The 22,971-nt window shown below is 33.8% G+C and overlaps 1 protein-coding gene across 1 annotated transcript in view; it reads right to left on the reverse strand.

Moving 5' to 3' along the window:
* Window positions 1-390: 390 nt before the first annotated feature.
* The window catches only part of LOC103609896 (bromodomain adjacent to zinc finger domain protein 2B), a 38,115-nt gene continuing 15,534 nt past the window's right edge, over window positions 391-22,971 (reverse strand). Inside the window, exons 8-17 of the mRNA XM_008594159.1 lie at window positions 19,234-19,892; window positions 18,555-18,828; window positions 18,223-18,378; window positions 17,700-17,860; window positions 13,200-13,405; window positions 12,576-12,711; window positions 8,721-8,867; window positions 3,312-3,577; window positions 2,871-3,014; window positions 391-1,853 (exon numbers count right to left, since the gene is read on the reverse strand). Of these exons, the coding sequence (XP_008592381.1) occupies window positions 1,700-1,853; window positions 2,871-3,014; window positions 3,312-3,577; window positions 8,721-8,867; window positions 12,576-12,711; window positions 13,200-13,405; window positions 17,700-17,860; window positions 18,223-18,378; window positions 18,555-18,828; window positions 19,234-19,892 (2,303 nt within the window). The 3' untranslated portion in view covers window positions 391-1,699. The remainder of the gene's footprint in view (window positions 1,854-2,870; window positions 3,015-3,311; window positions 3,578-8,720; window positions 8,868-12,575; window positions 12,712-13,199; window positions 13,406-17,699; window positions 17,861-18,222; window positions 18,379-18,554; window positions 18,829-19,233; window positions 19,893-22,971) is intronic.

Genomic DNA, 22,971 nt, shown 5'->3' on the forward strand with positions numbered 1-22,971 from the left:
GTGTCTTGGATGCTTGAATCTGTATTTCATGGCTCATTAGATTAATTTATATGATCAGTTTTTCTTGTTGAAAACTGCATTATGTATCTACCAATAGAGACATTTCTCATAACAGAACGAGGCCTTAAAAATGTACTCTAATATTTTCATATTGAAAATGTGAAATAAGAAAAAAAAAAGGAGGTCCAGAGAAGTTTACAGACTATTGAAGCTTAGAGATTCAAGAAGTACATTCACTTGACTTCAACCCACCCCCCTCCACCCAGCCCAATGCTCTATGAACCACACTTCACGCAGTTCCTCTTTTAGGACTCTGTAAAAATCAAATGTAAATTAACTGGCTTTTTGAAAAAAATATATTTTCAGATTCATTAAGAAAAACTAAAAAGCTAGTTTGTAAAAGTCTTTTATTGTATCCGTGCCACACATAGTAGTGAAAAATAACACTCCTAAAAAAAAGAATGCTACCTTTTCCACAACATTTTATTTTAAATAAAACTTCAAGGACTCTTACATAGGTACAAAAAAAATTCTGATCTATCCGCCTCCAACAGGCCACCACAACACACAGTAGATAAAACACAGTGGTTACAAATGTCTTTTAAATTTATTTCTGAGGCAAGGCAAATGGGAGGGAAATGTTTCTATGAAAAAATACTGTGTGCGTAGGAAATTGTCACAATTTTATTCCACATGGATACAAATGATTATACTTTAATTTAGGCCCTGGTGGCTTAAAATTATGTAACAAAATAGAAAAATGGAAAACTAATATCCCCTACACCCTGTTTCAAAGGCAGGCACTACCAAGATTAAGGAGACGCCACAGTGTTGGTAGAGGATAATTACTGTACAAGCTGTATAGCTATAATTACCTTCAGACTAAAATAAAATGCTACAATCATTCTAAGGCATAAACAATAATGTCTGCAAACAATATATACACATAATACATATTTAAAACAAGACTTAATATAAACAATAATGAACAGTATATACAAGTCAATGTTTTCACTGTCTTGAAATACAATTTAACTACACAAGTGATGCAGCAACATATATATATATATAAATGTACTTGTAACTCTACAGTAAAGTTTATTTTTGGTGCTTTTATAGCACATCAGTGTAAACAGTTTAACTTGGCTTTGTTTTATATTTTAAAACATTCCTTGTTGTATTTTCAAGATTTAAAGCAATTTTCTAGTTCTTCCTTTTCACAGAAAACGAAGATTCTGGATGTGGTTTAATCATAAATAATTCATAAAATTAAATACATTCACTAAAAAATAAACTACAAAGTAAAAAAATGAAAAATAGATATTTATTGAGAGGGAAAGGAGAACCATTTCCCACATTAGAGCTCTGGTGTTGAGTATTCAGTGCGATTTGATATATTTTAATTGCTATTGCACTATAACACCCTTTCCTTTGAAAATTCTTTGGGTGTGCTTCCCTGTTCTACCTAAGTTAGCTGATAAACCACACAAACCAATAACCAAGGGCCTTGGTTGTTGCAGGAGTGAAGCCTTTAAAAATGGTATCATTCTTCTGATACTTTTTTTAATATACTTATTTTAAGGAAAAAAAAGTCATTATGTATGTGCCTTGCACGTTTATGTAAATACAGTTCACATTGCTGGTCTCATTTGTCCTTGTTTAAAAGGAAAAAAAGAGAGAGAGAGAGATTATTATAACTTCAGCTCACTTTGAAAGTATCTGTCCACTTTTTTTCAAAATACTTCCTCATACTGTGGCCAGCTCTGCCTATATCAGAATCATCTTCATTAAACGTTTCACAGTTGTCAAAAACAAGCCTGACGTCTAGAGCAAAGGTTTCAAGGTTTGGATACCTGAAAGGAAACACAATTAGAGATTGCTTTCATAGGGTGGCTTTGTTTTATAAACAAATGAAGAGGTAATAAAAGGTAAAACTGAAAGGAAAAAGAAAAAAATTAGGGTAACTACACATTTAAAACTGATATAAAATATGATATCCTCTTATAATGGAACATTTAAAAAACTTCATATGTGCTGGACCATATTCGATTTAAAGACAGGGCAAATGAAAAAACAGATTTCTCTGAAGATCAAGGTATATTTCAACTAACTGGCTTTTCCTCCACATCCTGTTTCCCATTTTATTTGTATCACAATTCTGTTGTAGGACTTATGTTACTTGATTAGTTTATTAACTCCTCTGACCAGCTGGATCACTTGTAGAACCCTATTATCTGCATTCGGAAATGTTCAGTTGCAGAAATAATGTAAATGCTTCCTATGCACTATAAAAATTATACTTGCCCTGTTTGCTGTTCTGTGTTAAATCTCCTCCATTTCCCTTCTTCTCTCTTCAAATATGGTCTTTTGCTCAAGCATTAGAGTATAAAGAACCAAAACAAGCAAAGAAAGCACGTGCTATTCCTTTACCAGAGATAACATTATGCGGGGCTGCCTTCACAACACAAGCTCCAGATTACATGTTACTTACTTTGGGAAGCGCCCCTGACACTCTTCCTTACCTGCCTCCCCAGTCTGGATTTGGTGCCCATCCAATGTCAAAAGCAAATTTATCACACTGTTTTTTAATTTCTTAAATAATTTAAATTGATTTGTCTTCCATACTTTACTACCCTAACTAAATACACACACACACACACACACACACACACACACACACACACACACACACACACACAACCCTAACTAAATACACACACACACACACACACACACACACACTCCTACCTCACCAAAGACAGGGCCTACGTCTTTGCTGTTAACTAATATATCTTTGGCTCACTAGAAAAGTGCCCAGCACATGTCAGGCATTCAAATAAATATTTATTGAACTGAAATGATTTACTTACTGTCCACTACTTAGTTTCTCTCTAATTGTGGAAAAATCCATAGGCTTCTTAATAACTTTCCTATAACCAGGAACAAGTTTCAAGTTTACAGGAAGGAGAAAAGGCCATGCATCCTCATGAGTTTCCATCTCAGTCAGGATCATACTAAAGAAAAAATAATGCCTGACATCAGAATTTATACTTATAATTGTCTATTTTTATTAAAAAATTAGCTTTCTATTATAATATTTCAAGTAAAACCTCAGTGCAACTTTGTTTATTAAAAAGATAAAGGAAGACATTATTATTTATACCTTTACTTATATATTTCCTTAGACTAATATTTTACATTTTTCTGTTTATACAAATTGTTGGAAAGTAACCTTTAATATGGTAAAAACTTTCTAAAACAAATAAAATAGGATGTCATAAATATGTCGTACATGAAAAATGAAATAATACCTGCAAAGAGCTAGGTCCTTGGAGTCATCTCTTTTAGGTTTCTTAACAGAAGTAAAGCTTTCTTGTTTTGACAAGTGAATAGAAGTGTTTTCCTCCATTTTTCTTTTTTTGAGGTCTTTGTTTCCTTTTTTTAGTGAACTACTTGTAGATGCAGAGTCTTCATCTTCAGTATCCCCTATTAAAGTTACTTTTTTGCCTTTCTTTGTCTCAGTAGTCTTTTTGCCTTTGACATGAAGCTTTTTGATTTTTAGAGTTTGACCACTTGCCTTTAATTTAAAAAAAAAGTAAATGAGGTATAAGAAAATAACTATCTATATACCTTCTATTATTTTAAATTATGAAAGTCCGGCAGGGCAAACAAATAGAGTCTTAACTCTGATCTTGAAGGCTGATAACTCTATTATTTTCAAGAGATATCTTTGTACTTGTTCTCCCAAAAGGCTAAAATATAATTAAGCATGAAAATATAATTAAGCATAAAATATAGCTAAGCATGAAATTCTATTCATCTTAAGAATTCTTAAAATTTGAAGATGCTGATTTCATGGTAATCCATCTTCGTACTAGAGAATTTATCAGCAATATTCCTTTAGATTATGTCACTAACTAAATAAATTGAAAGATACAAAAAACCTCTCTTTTAGTGCACAATATAATTAAGAACAAAGGTGAATATAATCAAAAATATACAGCCTATTAATAAAAAAGTTGAAGAGGTAACAAAAAGCTAGGCCAAAAAATGAAAAAGAGCTCATGAAGTGTCAAATACAGAAGTCCTTTTTAAGTGACTACATCTACTAGAAATAGATTTTTTTTTCTTTATGGATAAAGAATAAAAAAATATCTATCTGCAATAAGAAGAGAGTTCCACAAACTTGTGGTTCCAAAGTGTGAACAAAGCAGCCGTGAAAGATGGGGGGAAAAGATGTCTGTTTTTGAGGAAAACAGTATAAATGGTATAAAGGACATTATATCTGTAATCAATGGATATGAATTCCAGCTATGGCTCTGTTACATAGCTATGGAAATTTGGGCAAAAGTCTTTGAGGCCCTGTTTTCTCATGTGTAAAATAAGAAAGATAAGCCACATATTTTCTAAGGTCACTCTAGCTCTAGAATTACAGGAAAAAAAAAATCTCAATGTGGCCTTTTTCAATTTAGCCACAAATTGTGCAGCACATTGATGTAACAATGAAAAAGGTCCCCTACCCCAAATTTAGAAATAGGGAAATAAGTCTGTCTTTTGAGAGTTAAATTTGTAATAAATCTAATAGATCATAAAAGAGAGATATGTAAAGTCACTGGTAATACATAGTTTTTGTTTTGATTTTCCAAAGTAGCGCATATCAAACTCTTTTAGAAAACTACTTCTCCGTTACCCAGAACATTAAGAAATCCTAGACTCGGTCATGTGACCAGTCCAGTAATACTTTAAAGTTGGCTGTATTCTTGACATGTATTTGGCTGAAAACATTTCTTCACAGTATGTCATGGAAATTTCTTTGAGAGTTTCATAACCTCTGCCAGCAATATTATTAAAAACTCATAATCAAGCAGTTAAAATTATTGGTTCTCTACTGGCAGGTAAAAAGTATAGTTAAGGAGATATTTTAATTAACTAAATACAATAAGACAATCCATAGATCCAACACTTTCCCCATGCCATATCAAAGAATCACTACCCCTTGTCAAAGACTGAAGTAATTAAAATCATTATACTAAGCCTCTTCTCCATTAAGTTTATTAATTTTTATTCACTGAAATCTGATTATTTGGGATTTTCATATTATGCTGAGCATTTAGTACTCTGAAATCATTAAAAAAAAGATAAAGAGAATGCATAATATAATGAAGGAAAAGTCCACTTAATGAATATTAAATTAAGTTAGATATTTAATAGTTGTGTTATTTAAAAAGAACAAAATTTCATGAATAATGGGCCAAAACTTCTAGTTTCTATTTGAACTAAAATATTACTTGAGATCATTTTCTAACAAATTAGTATGTACAGTAAGAAAATATGAAATTGAAATTACAGAATCAAAAGACTTCTGTTTCAAAAAAGACAATGAAGTCTATTTCTTTAATAAACGATGATTATCAACTTACCTCATTAGGTAGTGCAGATACACATACTTTAAAAGCAAACTTTTATACAATTACTGTTACCTGATTACTTTGCTCTTGTGTAGTAACCCGCCCCACCCCACTCCCGACTCCTTGCTAGGGCCCAAATTCAAAGAACTTCAGTGGGTCTAAGGCAGAACCTATCAGATTGCATGCACAAAGGCACATATCTATTATGTTTGTATATTTATATATTAGAAGTTGTGAACTGGTGTTTTATAGGCCATAAAGAGCCCACATAATGTGCTATTTGGCTTATATGATATTTGTAATAATTCTGAATTTGTTTCCAACATTTAATATTTGGGAGGATATGCATAAAAGTCCATAATTCTGACTTGCCTTGAAATATTAAAAGTTGTTGGAACACCGGGCCCACCTTCCTCCATGACAACAATTGGCTGAAGTTGAGTGATGACTACCATATTTAATAGGGGGCATGATTCACCTGTTTGCCACAGTGCCCACTATGGGTCCAATGAACTCTTTTACGTTATTTGCTTGACTTTTGTATGTACTAGAGTTTGAAACTTCTAATATGTTCTATTCAATTCTGTGATCATTTGACACACACATACACACTGAGTAAAAATAGTTAATCATAATGATGTATTTAGAAATAGCCACTTGAGGGCAAGATGTATAGTACAAATGTTTGTAAATAACTATGAATTAACTGGAAAGATATTTTTAAAACCTTAAGTTTTCCTTATATATCAAAATCAAATGTGTAGAATTTTCAAAATTGTTGTAATAAACATAACATACAGTTTACTACATTTAAAAACAATAAGCTGGCCAGTTAGCTCAGTTGGTTAGAGTGTGGTGCTGGTAACACTAAGGTCTGAGGTCCGACCCCTATACTGGCCAGCAAAAAACAAAAACAAAAACAGAAGCTTAGAAAGCTGGATTCACATAAAAGGGCACATGGATGAGGTCACAAATCTTATGTTTCTAAGTTCACTCCTTAAATTATAGATAGCCAGAATTCTAACTTGAGCAAATTTACTGAAAACAAAACCTCCAATAGCCTATCAGGTGATACCCCCCAAACTTAAAATACTTATCTGTTAGTAGATCAAAAAGTATTAGAGAAACTTTCTATAACTTGACAGTTATGAAGCTAAAACTTTACATACAACTAGTGAATGTTACTGTTGAACTCCATTTAACTATATATGACAAAAATGATTAAGAAATCAAAAAGCAATTATTAGTGAATATGATACCGTGCAGGAACCCTTGCTGTAATGTAAAATGTAGTCTAAAATATAATAATGTATTAATATAAACATTTCACAGAATTCTAAAGTTATAAAAGCTTTCACATATATGACCTTATGTGATCCTCATAAATTCCCATAAAGCAGATAATAAACCATCCTACAGATGATAACCCTGAAGCTAAGAAAGCACACCAATGTTTACACATTGGGGAGGTGAGCAAAAATCAGCAAAGGAGACTGAGAAGGAGCAAAGTCAGGGAGAAAACTAGGTGAGGAGGGTATCCTAGAAGCCAAGTGAAAAACAGTGTTTCGATGAGAAGGTCAGATGAGGCCTAAGCACTGATCACTGGATTGCAGCAATGTGGAAGTCATTTGTGGCCATGATAAGAGCAATTTCAGAGAAGCTGTGGAGGTGAACATCTGACTAGAGTGAGTTCAAGAGTGACCCAAAATAGAGACATTAGAGAGAACCAGAACAGAAAACTTTCCAGGTGTTTTTCTGTAAAGGGAAGGAGAGAAATATGGGAAGTGGATCAAGGGAGAAGTGAGGCCAGAAGAGGGTTTTTGTTTAGTTTTCCTAAGATGGGAGAAATAACAGCAATGTTAGCAGGCTGATGAAAGGAACCCAACGGAGAAGAAGAAATTGATGATGTAGGAGAATAGGGAACTGCTAGAGTAATGTTCCTAAGGAGGTAAGAGGGGATGGGAACGGAGGCACGGTTGGGGAACTGGCTTAGTTAGAGGTGCTAGCAGTACATGGCAACAGAAGAGAAGGTAAAGTACATGAGCCCAGATGCTGAAGGATGGTAGACGTGGTGGCAAGATCTTGTGGTATTTTCTTCTATTGGCTTCCATTTTCTCAGTGGAATGAGAATAAGGTTATTAGCTGAGAATGAGGATGGAGAAGACAGAGCTGGAGATAAATCATCAGAAATCATCAGTGGCCCTCTTAATGCCTTGAATTTAAAAGGCTGGTTATTTTCTATAGCCACATTCAGATACAAAGGTATAGGTGCTGGAGAAGACAGAGAGCTGGATAAACCATTGTGATGGTTTTCCCAAGTGAGAGAATGGCAAAGGACCTAACAGTGGATCCAATGATAATGATAATAGGATACTGACACATTATAAGATTAGGAGGAAAGAGAGGCAATGAAGGGAGAGAGGGACAGTGAAAAGGTCTTGAGATAAATGAAGGTCCTGGTGAGACCAAAGGATTGTTGAAGTTGGAGTACTAGAGGGAGTGAACTGGAAAGAAAAGAGGTGGTGGACAGATGGATGTTGGATTGAGTTCATGGTGAGGCAGTAGTTACTGTTATTGATTAGGTCAAGAGATTTAATATGGGACAGTGATTGAGGTAGGAAACACCTAGCAAGGAGTCTGGCCTTCCGTATATGCTGATTCTTTTATACTTCTTAATCCTTACCTTTTAACTCCAAAATCCATTTCTTTCTGTTTTATTATATTGCTTCTCTCTTAATTGGTAAGAGAGTTCACAGATTCCTATTTTAAATGTGACTTGAAAATGACTTAAAATATAGACACTTATCACTATATGACTTAGCAATTCTACTTCTAGGTAATATGCCCAAGAGAACTGAAAGCATACATTCATACCAAAACTTGTATATGAATGTTCATAGCAGCATTATACATAATAGTTGGAGGGTAGAAACAATCCTGTTGTCCATCAGCTGATGAATGAATAAATAAAAGGTGGCACATCCATACAATGGAATATTATAAAAAGAAAGGAAATACTGAAATATGCCAGAACATGGATGAATCTTGAAAATACTTTATTAAGTGAAATAAGCCAGACACAAAAGGCCATCTATTGTATGATTCATATGTAATGACTACAATAGACAAAGCCACACAACAGAAAGTAGATTAGTGGCTGCCAAAGGTTGGGGAGAGAAGGAAAATGGGGAGTGCTAATGGATTCTTTTCAGAGTCATGAAAATGGCATGTGAGTATCTCAGGAAAAAAAACCCCATAAAATTCTGCATTTTGATCTAGTAATTAAAAAGTTTACTTTTAGGCCAGTCTTACCTTAGCAATGCAAGCTGGACAAAACCAGTCCCCATCTGGTATAGTGGTAATCTTGGGTCTATGGCAGTATGTATGACAGCCTTTGTCACAGCCATCACAGAGGAGAAGCAGTTCTTCATTATCTCCCTTTCGACAGATTTGGCAGTACTATAATACATAAAAAATCATTTAAAATTAACCCTCTGCTATGAATAATAGTTACTGGGATGTTAAACACACCATACTTCCTAATTTATATTAGTAATAAACATTCCGCTTGCTAACAAGTATACAGTAGCCATACACATCTATGTATCTCTCATTACACAGATATGGACCACATGACGGGGTGAGCAGTTCTATTGGGGTAAATGCACATTTCAGGTACACTGCAAAAAACAAAGCTAGAGGTTGAATGCCTGCACACACTTCAGAAGCATGTACACATTAACATATGAAATAATTAACATGACATTAGAGCACATAAAGCAATGAATAGCTTTAATACATGGTGGTTTTTAAAAATGTGTTTCATCTTTTGCTTATCTTAGCATCCTCATGATATCCTGAGAAAGAAATAAGAGTTAGAGTAATTTTTAAGATCAAAATTACAAAACTTGTATTAACATAACAATTATATATAATAACTAAAAATCCCTAGATTTTGACTAAATTATCTATGTTTTGTGATTAACTGAAAAATGTGTCCAAATCAGGAAACTTTAATCAACCCAATTCAAACATGTATCGTAAGTGCAGAAAATGGATCCTACAAAATAACTAAGAAAAAAGAATAGATACAATAAATTAAATAATTTAAGAAGTCATGATTTATTTTCTAAAAATAAAAATAAAATTACTTCTCTATTGAAAAAATTCTAATATCATTAAGAACTTCAAATCTGCAAAGACAAAATTTTTTTTATGCATACATATTCTGTATAACAAGTTTCACAAAGGGAAAGAAGAAAAGTTAGATGAGTAAAAACTTTCAAGATGCCTTAAAAAAATAGTAAGTACTAGTATTATTTTTTTACATTTACTTTATATTCCAGTCATAGTACAAAATGTCCTGCAAACAATATTTTAAAAAATGAAAACATTTATACTGGAAATAATTTATACTAATTTAAAGTTAGGTATTTATATATTCTTAAAAACAAAATAGTTTAACTGTTCAAACTTTAATTTTCAACAGAACATTATATCTTAGTCTGAGAAAGTCCAAAATAATAGCCTTATAACCGACCCCCCATATATATATATGTGCACCAGCGATAGTTAAAGAATCTTATAAAAACGGGAGATACACACTATTCAAGTTAACACATATCGATCAAATACATATATCATATATGTAATATTAAAATTGGCATGTATAATAAGAGCAAAAGCAGCAAAATTTAACATTCCAACAATAACTACCTATTTTATGACCCTTCCTAATACCACATCACTAAATGCCTTAAGTTGGTGTTATTTTTCTAAATTTGAGTTACATCTCTCAAACTTCTAGTATAAAAATATCCATCAAGAAATAACATTTGGAAGGTTATATTTAAGTCCCTATAACAAAATTAAAAATTAGATTCATGAACATAAGTAAATTCTCACTGTTAGGGACAATAGATAACTAAAAATACTGCAAAGCTTGTCTTACATCTCACATTTATTATTTAAAAATAAAATTATTTTCTGGGCTGGCCCGGTGGCGCACTGGAGAGTGCGCCGCTTGGGAGTGCGGCGGCGCTCCCGCCGAGGGTTCGGATCCCATGTGGAGACCAGTGCCCGCTCACTGGCTGGGTGCAGTGCGGGCGCAACACCGAGGGTTGCGATCCCGTTGCCGGTCCCCGGTACAGGCGCGACACCGAGGGTTGTGATCCCGTTACCGGTCAGTAAAAAAGATAAAAAGGAAAAAAATAAAAATAAAAAATAAAATAAATAAAAAAATAAAATTATTTTCTGATACTTTTAAAAGAGTGACAAATGTCAAATTCATAACATTTTGAACAATCACTGTAATAGCTCACAATATGTTAGAGCAGATATATCAATATTTGGTTTTAACTCCATCATTACTATGTTAAAAACAAGTGAATGTTTCCTATTATTTAACATCAACAACAATATACAGCACACTGTGGGCAGAGAATTATCTGGGGGCAATTTATGACAGCTCCTTCTTTCCTGATAAACTTCATCTCTGGCCCAGAGGGTATTTCTAAAGATATCGAGCACTTTAACATTTTTTAGGGATTTATTATGAGGATTATTATAGGCACTGTTGCATCTCTAATTAAAGGTTACAAAGTGCCTGTTAATCTATGAATATGAAACTCTGCTTTCTTTTCAAGGTAGTTTCATAGCAAAGAGTGAATTATTAAACATTAAAAAAGAAATAAAGATTATGAGAAATGGAGTTAAATGACGACAAATGTTTATTAGTAATATAGGAAAGTTTAATAAATGTGCATAAACTGAAATAAAGTTTCAGGTTGCAGAAAGTAAGTGGACCAATATGAAAGCAGGTTTTGGTACAAGTTTTGGGTTTCTGTGTATAGACCTAAAACAAAACTGACCACATTATGATGATTCTTTTGGTGTAGATGAGAAAAAATAACTATACGTATTTCATTTTCATGTAGGAATTCAATCTTTTTTGATCACTGTAGCCTAGATTTCACCAAATACATTTAACCAAAGTGACTTTAAAACTGGGTTTAGTAATAATTGTTAGAAGAGAAAATATTTTTACCTCATAAAAATGCTTACAGATGAACTGAACAATGCCTTAAAACTTATAGTAAATTCTAATTTGGATTGAGAAAGACTTAGAGTGTATTGTGAAAATTAGATTCATTATTCCACAGTCATTTTAGAAAGAAGTGAAAAACCACAGAAGAAACCAAATTCATTTGTATATAATGAATAAGGTCTTAAGTAGTCTAAACATGGAGGTAAAAATTAAGGAAAGAATGCTAAGTTATTTAAGGATCACTTCTTTTCTTCAGGGAACAACTACTTTAAGTAAAGAAATTTCACCCTTAGCCATTCATGAAAACAAATCTCAAGCGTCTGAATTTTAAAGATAGTCTGTAATTCAAAAGTAAATGTTAAAGTGATTTATAAATCTACATATAATACATACTTCTATATATGATATATAAAAGAGGCAAGAGGGACACTTGTACATGATTTAAAATAAATATCTCTTTGGAAACAGAATAAACTATAGCTCTTAATTTGGACACATAGCATTTTGGTGCCTGGCACAAAGTAGAGACTCACTACATAATAATAACTAATTGGGCTTGTATGAAGAAAGTGAAAAATCAGTTATTATTAGAGGAAAGACTAAAAGATCTGCTCTTCTTGTCAACCACATCTGATGCCAAACACATGGTATAAGTGCATAAGGTAAGAGCTCTCTGCTTATTTTGTTACTTATCTAGTACATCTTAGCATTAAAAAATGAAAACTGATAGAAAAATAAAGACACTTTAGGAATGGAGTAATGTAGCAGGTGACCTTAGCAACTGGAATGTTTACAAGAGTGAAAGGGCCTTCAAAATATTTAGATTAACAACTATTATGCTGATAGAATGTAGGAGACAACTTCAGTTAGAGTTACAAACAATATTGAAAGGAGGCAGAAGATGTAAAGATATAAAAGAGAACATATTTGGTAGGTTCCTTCAAAAAGCTCAAAATTAGGAGAAAAGTATCAAAATATACAGTATTTAAAAATTAGACAAACTCAAGTACAGCATACATTATTGTCACAGTGGGTAACGAATATTTAAGAAAGATCTGGAGGTTGGGAAAAAACAAGACAAAGTAAATTAGTTATAATATTTCTTAAATAAAAACACTTACAACTTTCATAATTGATTTTTCCCATGCTATTGATTTCTGTAACTGCTGAATGCACAGAGCTACCTGTGCAGCACTGCGAGCTTCTGATAATGCCCTTCTCCATACCCTGAGCCCTGGAGCAATATCCTCTTCAATTCTGCATTGAAATATAGAAAAATTAAGTAGGTCATGTCCACATTTATGATCACTGAATGTGAAACAATCATCACACTGAAAGCCAAGCAATGACAAAAACATGTAACAGCCAATAAGTATAAAGTTTAAGCAACTAAATTTGATGTAGTGCACAGACTGTGGCTACGTGCCTCAAAGCTTAGTCACAACCAGGTAAATGTAAGATCACTTTGCAAGATTATCACGCACATAACAACAACAAAGTTTTTACAAAGCACCATGCAAATAGCATGATCCATATGGATCACAGACATACAAGAAGATACATAGATAACAGGCAATAGAAAATAGGCTCCAATTAGCAAAGAAGCACAATAATTTTTCAAGTTAATCTCAATAACCTACCCGTCACCATCACCACTAATGGATGGTGCAGGAGCAGGGACAGTAACTGTGCCCACATTATCCAGTTTGATCTGAATGGTGGTACTTAAGGGGCTCTTCAGATACCTTCTTTCAATGTTCCGCTCCAAATCAGCCAGCCTGGTTACAGCTATATCTAGGGGGTTGTCACTCTTCCGTTCTAGTGCACATGCACTGCTTTCTTCTTCGCCAGTAAATTCTCCATCATGTTCCTTGCACAATTTAGTAAATGATTTATGTTCAAAATATACCAAATCCTCCCTTTCTGATGCAGGCTCTGGACACATCCAACCCTATATATCAAGAGAATAGTGTTATTGTGGGGTTTCCTCTTAAAATGCCAGATGGGTGAATTACCTTTAATTAAAATATAGCGGTGGATACTGGCAGATCTCAAGGATCCTTATTAAAAGCTTTTACCTTGTGTTTCCTAATGCTAGGTAGAAACAAGAACAGAAAATTAAAAGAAACAGTTGTAAGATAAGTTCGAAAAATAAAATTTATCAGCTTTTGATATTATGAAAGGTATAATAAAAATCAGCAAAGTATTCTGAAGAATTTTAGACCAAAACACTTATTAATTTCATGGGACCACTTAAATGGAAATGTCGTGGTACCTCTGAACTTTGCTCTTCCTCTCTGTTTTCATTCCTTGCACTAATCTGCTATATAGGTTCTGTATTCACCATTTTTCCTTTGGCTTCAGGGTCTCTGCATAATCTGTTACCTTTGTCTGTATAGTTTTTCCCTGCTTCTCTACACCTAGTTAACTCCACTTATCCTGCAGCTCTCATGTTAAAATTCACCTCAACATGAAAGGACCCCTTGAAGCAGAATCCTTCCTTGACCGCCTTCAGGAGGTGAGTTCTCCTATTACAGGCTCTCATAGGACCAAATAAAGCTCCATAACCTTGTCATGGTTGCCATTTTATACTAATGTGGTCATTTGACTGACATCTTTCTACCTCTAAATTCCATGAGAGCAGGGATCATGTATGCTTTTACTCATTTAGCTCCAGCACAGTGAAGGCAAACAATGGGCACTCCATACATATATGTTGATGAAATAAACGAATGATCTTATAACTTAGCTTGCTTATATCAATCCTCTAGCTCACTTCCCACTTCCAGGTATTGCATTCCCTAGTCTCTGACTTTTATTTTTTCATTTATTTTATTTTATTTTTTTGTCTTTTTCTTGACTGGTAAGGGGATCGCAACCCTTGGTGTGGCATCGCCCACACCGCGCTCAGCCAGTGAGCGCACCGGCCATTCCTATATAGGATCCGAACCTGCGGCAGGAGTGTCGCTACGCTCCCAGCGCAGCACTCTCCCGAGTGCGCCATGGGGCCGGCCTGCTAGTCTCTGACTTTTAAAGCCTTACTCATCCTTTTAAGTTCTATCTTGACTTCCACATGAAATCTTCCCTAATCTCGTCCATATCTCCACCACAAGTTGGGTATTCTCTTTCTAGATTCATGAACTATTCTGTACTTCTCTACTGTCAGTTTCTAGATTCTGCATATATGTATACATATCTTACCTCCCTATTATATGGCAAGCTTTCTGAGGGTAGGAACCACATTTTATCCAATTTTGTGATGTCTACTGTCTGATATGAAATAGGTACTTAGTAAATGCATATTAAATGAAAAACAGAATGAACTTTTTATTATATCTATTGAGAGATAATTATTTTATCTTATTTATTAGGATCAAGTATTCCCCTTTAACACAGTAGAACACTTATATTTACAAAGGAAAAATGAAATTTATGCATAGGACACAAGTGTGTAGGTACAAGTCATGTCAAGTGAACATCATTCCCATATTTTTAAAGGGATACAAAATTGCTAAATAAAGGGAACCCTGTAAACATAGTGTATCTTGATTTCTGCAAGGCAACTGACAAGGTCAAAAAATAAGGACTAGACTAGAGTTAGAGAAATCTAGATGGCTGAAAACTATATCCAAAAAACTGGCAATTAACAGAACTTGTCACCTCAGAAAAGGTCCTCAATGCCAGTGCCCAAAGGCTCTATATTTGGCTTGTCCTGTTAATACATTTACGAATAATTTGGTTGATTGCTATAAATCTGCAGGTGATTTAAAACTAGGAAGAAGTTTAACATTCTGGATGATAGGACTAAGACAAAAATAGTTCCATATTACTGAAAACTGTGCCCAAATTTAATTAATAAAAATATAATAATGATAAATGCAGATTTTAGCATTGAAGTTTTAAGCAACTAACGACAGAAATACCGAATGTGATAGAACTCATTTAAAAGTACTTTGAAAGAGGCCCAGGGATTTTTGTTACATCGTATATTCAGTAAAGCAATAGTATAATGTGGATGCTAAAAAGCTGGTACAAATCCAAATAGTGTTAATAGAAGTATAATGCCAGATTTAAGAAGGACACTGACATTGATGCTTATTCAGAAGAGAATCATAGACCTGGAAACAATTTCACAGGACTAATGGCTGAAAGAATTTTTAAAGAGACACAGAAACTGTCTTTACAGGAGCTGGAAGAGTAATTAAACTTTTTGTACACTCTCGACAACAGAACTAGGAATAAGGATTCACAGATTTTCCTACAATATAAAAACAGGACTTCCAAATTATTAACAATATTAAAAATAGAAATAAATTTACCTAAGTAGACCTAAGCCACCTTTTTAATGTGACTTCACAACTACTAGTTCCCCAGGCTAACCATATAACTCTATTTTCTTTTAAAGAAAAACATTATTAAATCCTATATAGGTATTAAAATAACGTTTTGTAGTTATTTCATCACTTTTTTCATCACTTGTGTTCTTAGACTCTTTAAGACTAATATAATTATAATTCAGTTCTTAGACTAATACAGAATAATCCAGTAATACCTTATTAGAGGTATTAAACATCCCACTTAAAGTATTAAAATATTCCACTTAAAAAGCAAATTCTACTTAACTACTGAGAACACAGCCAAGAGCATTTAAGCAGCCAGGAATGTGATAAGGTCAATGCACCAAAATCTAAGTATGTCACCAGGAAAATGTTTCAGGCATACACTCTGACTTTATACATAATTTTTAAAAGGTTGATGATATGCTTTCACAACCTATACTCAATTAGAATTGGCAAATTAGATGGGGAAAAGTTGGAGGAAAATAGGGCTAGTACAGTCAATAAAATCTAAACCAGCAAGCAGTAACAACTGACCATGACAGAGGACAAAGACAGCTGATAGAAAGTAGATATGATAATTTAAAAAGCAAAGCACACCAGGATCATTCAGTGTAGGGGCAGAACCTCTTTACATTTCCTAAGGGAATCATTGCCTAATAATCGGTCTTCATACTGATGATCCTGTGACACCAAGATAATTTAAATTACACTCATTATTCTCAATTGAAGAAGGCAGAGAAATGCATAACATAAGATATCCAACAAACATGCTAAAAAATTATGGCACTAAATGGAATAATTTTCATTTCTACAGGAAATTAACTTGTGTTGAAGAGTTCATTTGTTGAAGATCCAGATAAATGAGCCATTTTTATCCTGTATTATAGTACTAAGAAAAGAAGACATATCGTTTGTTAGCACAATAGTCTTAGCAAATGATAAATTTTTTCTTCCCAATGTTGGTAATTATATTTGTGGCAAGAAAGGGATATTTTATTAGCTCTGAAAACTACATTTTTTGGAGATCCTCAAAAGTGCCCAAATGCCTACATTAAACTTATTATGAAACAAAATTTTAATTATTGGATAGGATAATATTATGCCATAAATTTCTTATTCTGAATAAAATATGAAATATCAAATCAAATTACATGGGGACTAAATTTTCTAAACCTTTGCAGGTAACTCTCCCTTTCATGCCTATTCATCATCGATACATTTATTTTTGGAGATGCCACCTTATTATCAATTGATAAGACACTTACACCCCCCTTTACAAAATCAAAAATTCTTGGACAAAACTAAAGCTTTTCCTTTTGCCTGTCCCATCGGAAACCAGTTCTAGTCATTTCCTGTCACATGGTAACACCCAGTAAACAAACACTTTACATATACATGTAGGATGCGAGTGTCTGTGTATCATACATTTGGATATATCTATACTGTTCTTCAAATTTAAACTATATAGAGTAAAAGTCTGACATATAACATGGCCTGTATGAAACACTACAATAGGAGTCTCTAAGATTTGTACTAGAACATTACGTTTATCATGGGGAAAACTGAAATTCTGCTTGTGGTTAAAAATTGCATACCAGCAATGATATTTCTCAATAAAATTAAGTAGGCCGCAAGATTTGGTAAAAGGAATATGGGTTCTAGAGTCAGAAGGACTTGTTTTAAATCCACATTTAGCCTCTTACTATGTGACCACTGGCAGGTTACTTACTCTGAGCCTGGTTTCTTACCTGTAAGATGGAGGGGAATTAATTCAGGATTGTTTTGAGAATTAAGTGAGATAAAGTGAAAACATTTAGCACAATAACTGGCATATTTTAGACATGTAATAAATATTAGTTACCTTCCATCATCCTAAGAACAGATTTTATTCCAAGTCAATTTTACCTTTACTTGCAAACTTGCTGATGCAACTCTCCTTTCTAGATCTTCTACCTGTTGAAGGATACTCAAATCCATTTCCATTGCTTGCTCTTCTACTGACCAGTTCTCCACAATATCTCGAGTTACCTGGTTTTCTTCATTTTCATTTAATTCAATAATAGCAACTACATTTGAAAAGAAATTAATTTTAAAATCCACTTTATTGAGTTTTCCCCTCAGTGATTTCTTGCAGAAAGTGAATAAAATTCCAGAGGTATCATGTACATCTAATTTAATATACACAGATGTGCACGTACATGTAAAAGCAGCTTACTCTTAAAAGTAGAAACACTCTCAGAAACAGAAAACAATATGTCTGCAGGTGTAAAAAAGTATAAGAATGTAATACCAATTTAAGAAATGTAAATAGTTACTGTTTGTTGAGAAAATAGAAAAAAATAGTAATAAATTAAAAATTAAGACATACTAAAATGCATTTTAGGATAAAAGATTTAATTCTCATATCTAAGCTCTTTTAGGTACATACCATCCTTATTCTTGATGCAGGCTTGAGTAATATAATCCAAGTGCTTCTGAATTTGTTTTTGTAATGCCTTTTCTCTTATTCCTCTGAGATGTAGCACTTTAAGCAAAGCTTTTAAGTCCTCTGGGTCAATAATTCTCCACCAACCAAACTGCATTTCTAAGTCAAGATAAATATTTAGATCTTTTACAAATATTTTTAATAGGAGAGAATGGCACAATGCAAATCAAAAGATTTATCAACTACATATAAAACCATGAAAAATTCAGTTATAAATAGGAATCAATAATAATGAAATAAAGTTAAGAGGCTTTAAACCATATCAAGGTACCTACCTTCTGGAATAGGTTTTGGACTAGGAAAATCTACTGGTTTTGCCACTTCAACAGGTGCAGGTTGAGTTGAAGAGACCTTTTCATTCTGTGGTACTGGAGATTCACTTTTACTTGAAGCAACATTGGAAGTCAAGAATGAATTACCATTTCCTTCTGATAATCCTAACCCTGATCCCAGACTAGGTAAAGGTGATGTAAATGGAATGTTGGAAGTAAGGACACCAGTGGGCCACCCACAAAACTGAAGTCCCATCACAGATACTCCACTTTTCATCTGTAAAAGTAAAACATTTAAAAAGTAAATTAATCTAAGAAGTTAGGAAAAATGTTTAGAATCTGAAATTATTTTTCAAATTCTGAAAAAATATTCTTTCATTTATCACAATTAGAGGAAAACGAAATACATTAGCAACAATATTGTTGCTATTTGCTCCCCAAAGTAATTTCCCTTTTAAATACAACAGGAATAAGTTAAAGAGTAATTACAGAAGACTTAGACATAGGCTAGAAATCAGTAGTTCTAATGCAACTTGTTGATAGAAATTCTGACTTGCTTCCCTTTTCAAATTGTGGCAGGGATACTGTTAATTCTTCAACTGATCCACTTAAGTGAAAATCTTCATGGGGTCAAAGATAAAATAAGGCAATATAAAAATGAGTTACAGTTAGCAGTACTAACCTGAAGAGGTGATAAAGCGAATGGATTTAGGCCTACGGGATTCTGAGCAGAAGATGACCCAAGAAGAGGAGCTGGGGCAGGTGAAGGTGACTTAGATGGTGATTGAGACTGAGGAGTCACTAAAGAAGTAGTTGACATATTGGTATGTGTTAGTGAAGTGTCATCACAAGGTGTTCTCGGCAAAAGGCTAAACCATTGTCTATTCTTTTCAGTCAGTGTTTTTAACAACTGGTCATTGGGGAGAGGACTGTAGAACTTCCCTTGACCACTAGAACCAGTATTAAACAGATTATTAGAGTCTGTCTTTTCCACATTGCTTTGTGATGCTGTTGATGGAATGCTGCCCAATGAATGTTTTCCACTGTTTTGATAAGACAATGTGCAGCCATTTGCACTAACATTTGGTTTGGGGGTTATAACATCTGACTCAGGAGGCATCTTAGCTACTTCTAACAGCTTGCTTAATTTGGAAAAAGAGCCAGGTTTCTGAAGAAACAGATTTGTGTTATCTTTTTCTTTAAGATCTTCCTTTTGCTCACATTGATCTGTATTTGAACAATTTAAAGTATCCCCAGAAGTCTCAAACATTTCTTCTTTGATCTGGATACTAGCTTCTGCCTTTTTTAGTTTTTCTCTTTCTTTTGCAATTTCTTCTAGTCCTACAAAATCAAAAAGTATTATGAAGATCAGTTACTCCAGATCAAATCAATATTGTAGTTAAATTTTATTACTATTTATCAAATTACATGAATAAATATTTAAACAAATTTTTCTAGATTACTTAATACTCCCCACATTTTCCTTTTTTACAGATTATATTTTTCATTCATTGGAAAATTATGTATATCCATTACAAAAAATTAAAACATAAAAATATTAAAGGTATAAAAATTTTTTTTTTCCTTTTTGTCTTTTTTCATGACTGGTAACGGGATCGCAACCCTCAGTGTCACGCCCGTACCGCGACCGGCAACGGGATCGCAACCCTCGGTGTCGCGCCCGCACCGCGCTCAACCAGTGAGCGGACCGGTCTCTATATGGGATCCGAACCCTCGGCGGGAGCGCCGCCATGCTCCCAAGTGCCGCACTCTACCGAGTGCACCACCGGGCCGGCCCAAAGGTATAAAAATTTTAAAAGCCCTACTACACAGCAAAAATTGCTATTAACATTTTTGTACAAATTCTCCAATAGTTCTCTATGCAATACACACACTATATAATTAAAAAAAAAAGGAAATTCTATTATAGGCATAATATTCTAACCTACCTGTTTTACTGAATCATACTCTGTAAACATCCTGAAGTGTCAATAAATGTAACTACAACATAAATTTTAATGGCTGCAGAGTATTCAATGGACTAGATAATAATTTAAATAATCAATCTTCTAGTGATGGACATTAATAGGGCACAATTATTACTATTGTAAAAAACGCTGTTGGGCTGGCCCGGTGGCGCACTCGGTAGAGTGCGGCGCTTGGGAGTGTGGTGGTGCTCCCGCCGAGGGTTCGGATCCCATATAGAGACCGGTCCGCTCACTGGTTGAGCGCAGTGCAGGCACGACACCGAGGGTTGCGATCCCGTTGCCGGTCACGAAAAAAGACAAAAAGGAAAAAAAAAAAACCAAAAACAACAACAACAAAAAAACGCTGTAAATGATAAATAAGCTAGTATTTGCATCTTTAGACTCCCCCCGCCACCTTCCCCTCCCCCCGGATTTACTTCCTTAGGATAAATTCCTGGAAGAAAACTCACTGAGTCCTAAGATATGTACTTTTCAGAGTTTCTGAACTATATTGTCAAACTGCCCTCTAGAAAGTGGGGATCAATATATACTAACACTAGAAGGACATGACAGCATCTGTTTGCCTACACGCTCAATGAAATTTGAACTTCTGGTTCATATTTTTGCTTATTGATTTTTAAAAAATAACTTAAATAAGGTCTTTTAAAAATATAAATCCACTACTTTATTCAATTTGAAAAGTAATATACATTCAAGGTAAAATATTCAGTAACGAAGGGTATAGAGTAAAAGCTCTTTCTGCCCTAATTTCTGTCTCTACTTTTACTCTTCCGTGCTAACCATAGTTAATCCTATCTATCTTATCTTCCAGAAATCTTACATATACTATCTATGACTATCATTTTGCACTATTCCATAAATGGAATACTACTATTTGCTTTTCTGCAACTTAGAATGAAATTCAAATTCCTAACCAAGGCCTATGACACTGCTGTATGATCTGGTCCCTGTCAACCTTTGCAACCTCTGCAACACTCCTGTCCTTGATAACCTTGCTTCTCTTTTTCTTTTTTTCAATTTCTCAAATATTCTCCAGAGATGTGCAGAGGAACCCCTCAAGTATTCAGATGTATAATGATCAGCACATATGTGTGAGGAACCTACCTGAGGCCAGGGGGAAAAAAACCACCTGAAAGGATTAGAGGTGACAGTGCTAGGTGCTCACACAGGTTGGGAATAGTGCCTATTCCTACCAACCAGACTGGGAAACCTTAAGATAGATAGATAGATAGGTAGGTAGATAGAGTACTCAGAAGGAACTTGCTTCACTAGTAGTGGTGGTGCAGACTGAGCACTATTCTAATTCTGCCTAACAAATTTGAAATGTAAGACTTAAAAGGATCAAACTTTTTCCAAGTAACTTAACTGTGTCTCATTAAACAAAGCAAGAATATTTATAGAAATTTTAAAATATCCAGCACCTAACAAGGTAGAATTGACAATGTCTAGCATGGTCAAAATTAGGAGGCATGCAAAAAAGCAGGAAAACATGACACATAATTAGAAAAACCAATCAATCAAAGCTGATCCAGAAATGACAACAAGATAGCAAAATTAGCAGAGGAGGGCTTTTGAAAAAATAATGGCTGAAAATTTTCCAAACTTGATGAAAACTATAAACACATGGATCCAAGAAACTCAACAAACTCCAAGCAAAGAAATACAAAGTTAACTAAACCAAGATATATCATAATCAAATTGTTCAAAACCAGTGATAAGAGAAAATCTTAAAAGCAGCCAGAAAAAAACCTTATACCTTTATGCACTTCTGTACATTTACCCTGAAAAAACCACTCTGCCTCATCACTTCCAGTTAGGTACATGATAGAAGGGTGATGAATATTCTCTTCACACATCTGTGCTCACACATTCCTTAACTTTATACAGGTTACTGGCTAATAAGGTAGTACTCATATTTATGTTTGATTTATTCTGAGAACTAAAATCTCAAAAATTGCTGTCATATATTAAAAAACAAATAAGAAACAAACATGTTTTACTAGTTTGAGACTAACAGATGATTTCTCATTTGTACCTAATAAAGTAGATTGAGCTGATAATTTTAATAGTCATGGCTGTCTTTAACTTTTATATTCAAATTGCCTGATTATAAAGTTAAACCTCTAATTAAAATGTAAAATTATTTTTAAAAATTTGAAAGTATACACAGGATATTTAGTATAAAAGATTCTCTAAATAGTTTTCTATCTGCTGTCTCATACAATCCTGTTCTTTTCTGTCCTTACTTCTTTGACACATGACAATGAGTATTAATAAACATCTTCAAAGCAGACTAAAAAGGAGGAAGAAAAGAGAAAACACAGAATTCTGTTCATGTGATTAATTTCCCTGGCAGTAATTACAAGTACATAATAATAAAGACAATATCATTTCTCAAAACAAATCCTGAAAGTAGCAAAGTTTGCTATTAG

Source organism: Galeopterus variegatus, unplaced genomic scaffold (genome assembly GCF_000696425.1).
Source record: "Galeopterus variegatus unplaced genomic scaffold, G_variegatus-3.0.2 Scaffold10261, whole genome shotgun sequence".
Lineage (NCBI taxonomy): Eukaryota > Metazoa > Chordata > Mammalia > Dermoptera > Cynocephalidae > Galeopterus > Galeopterus variegatus.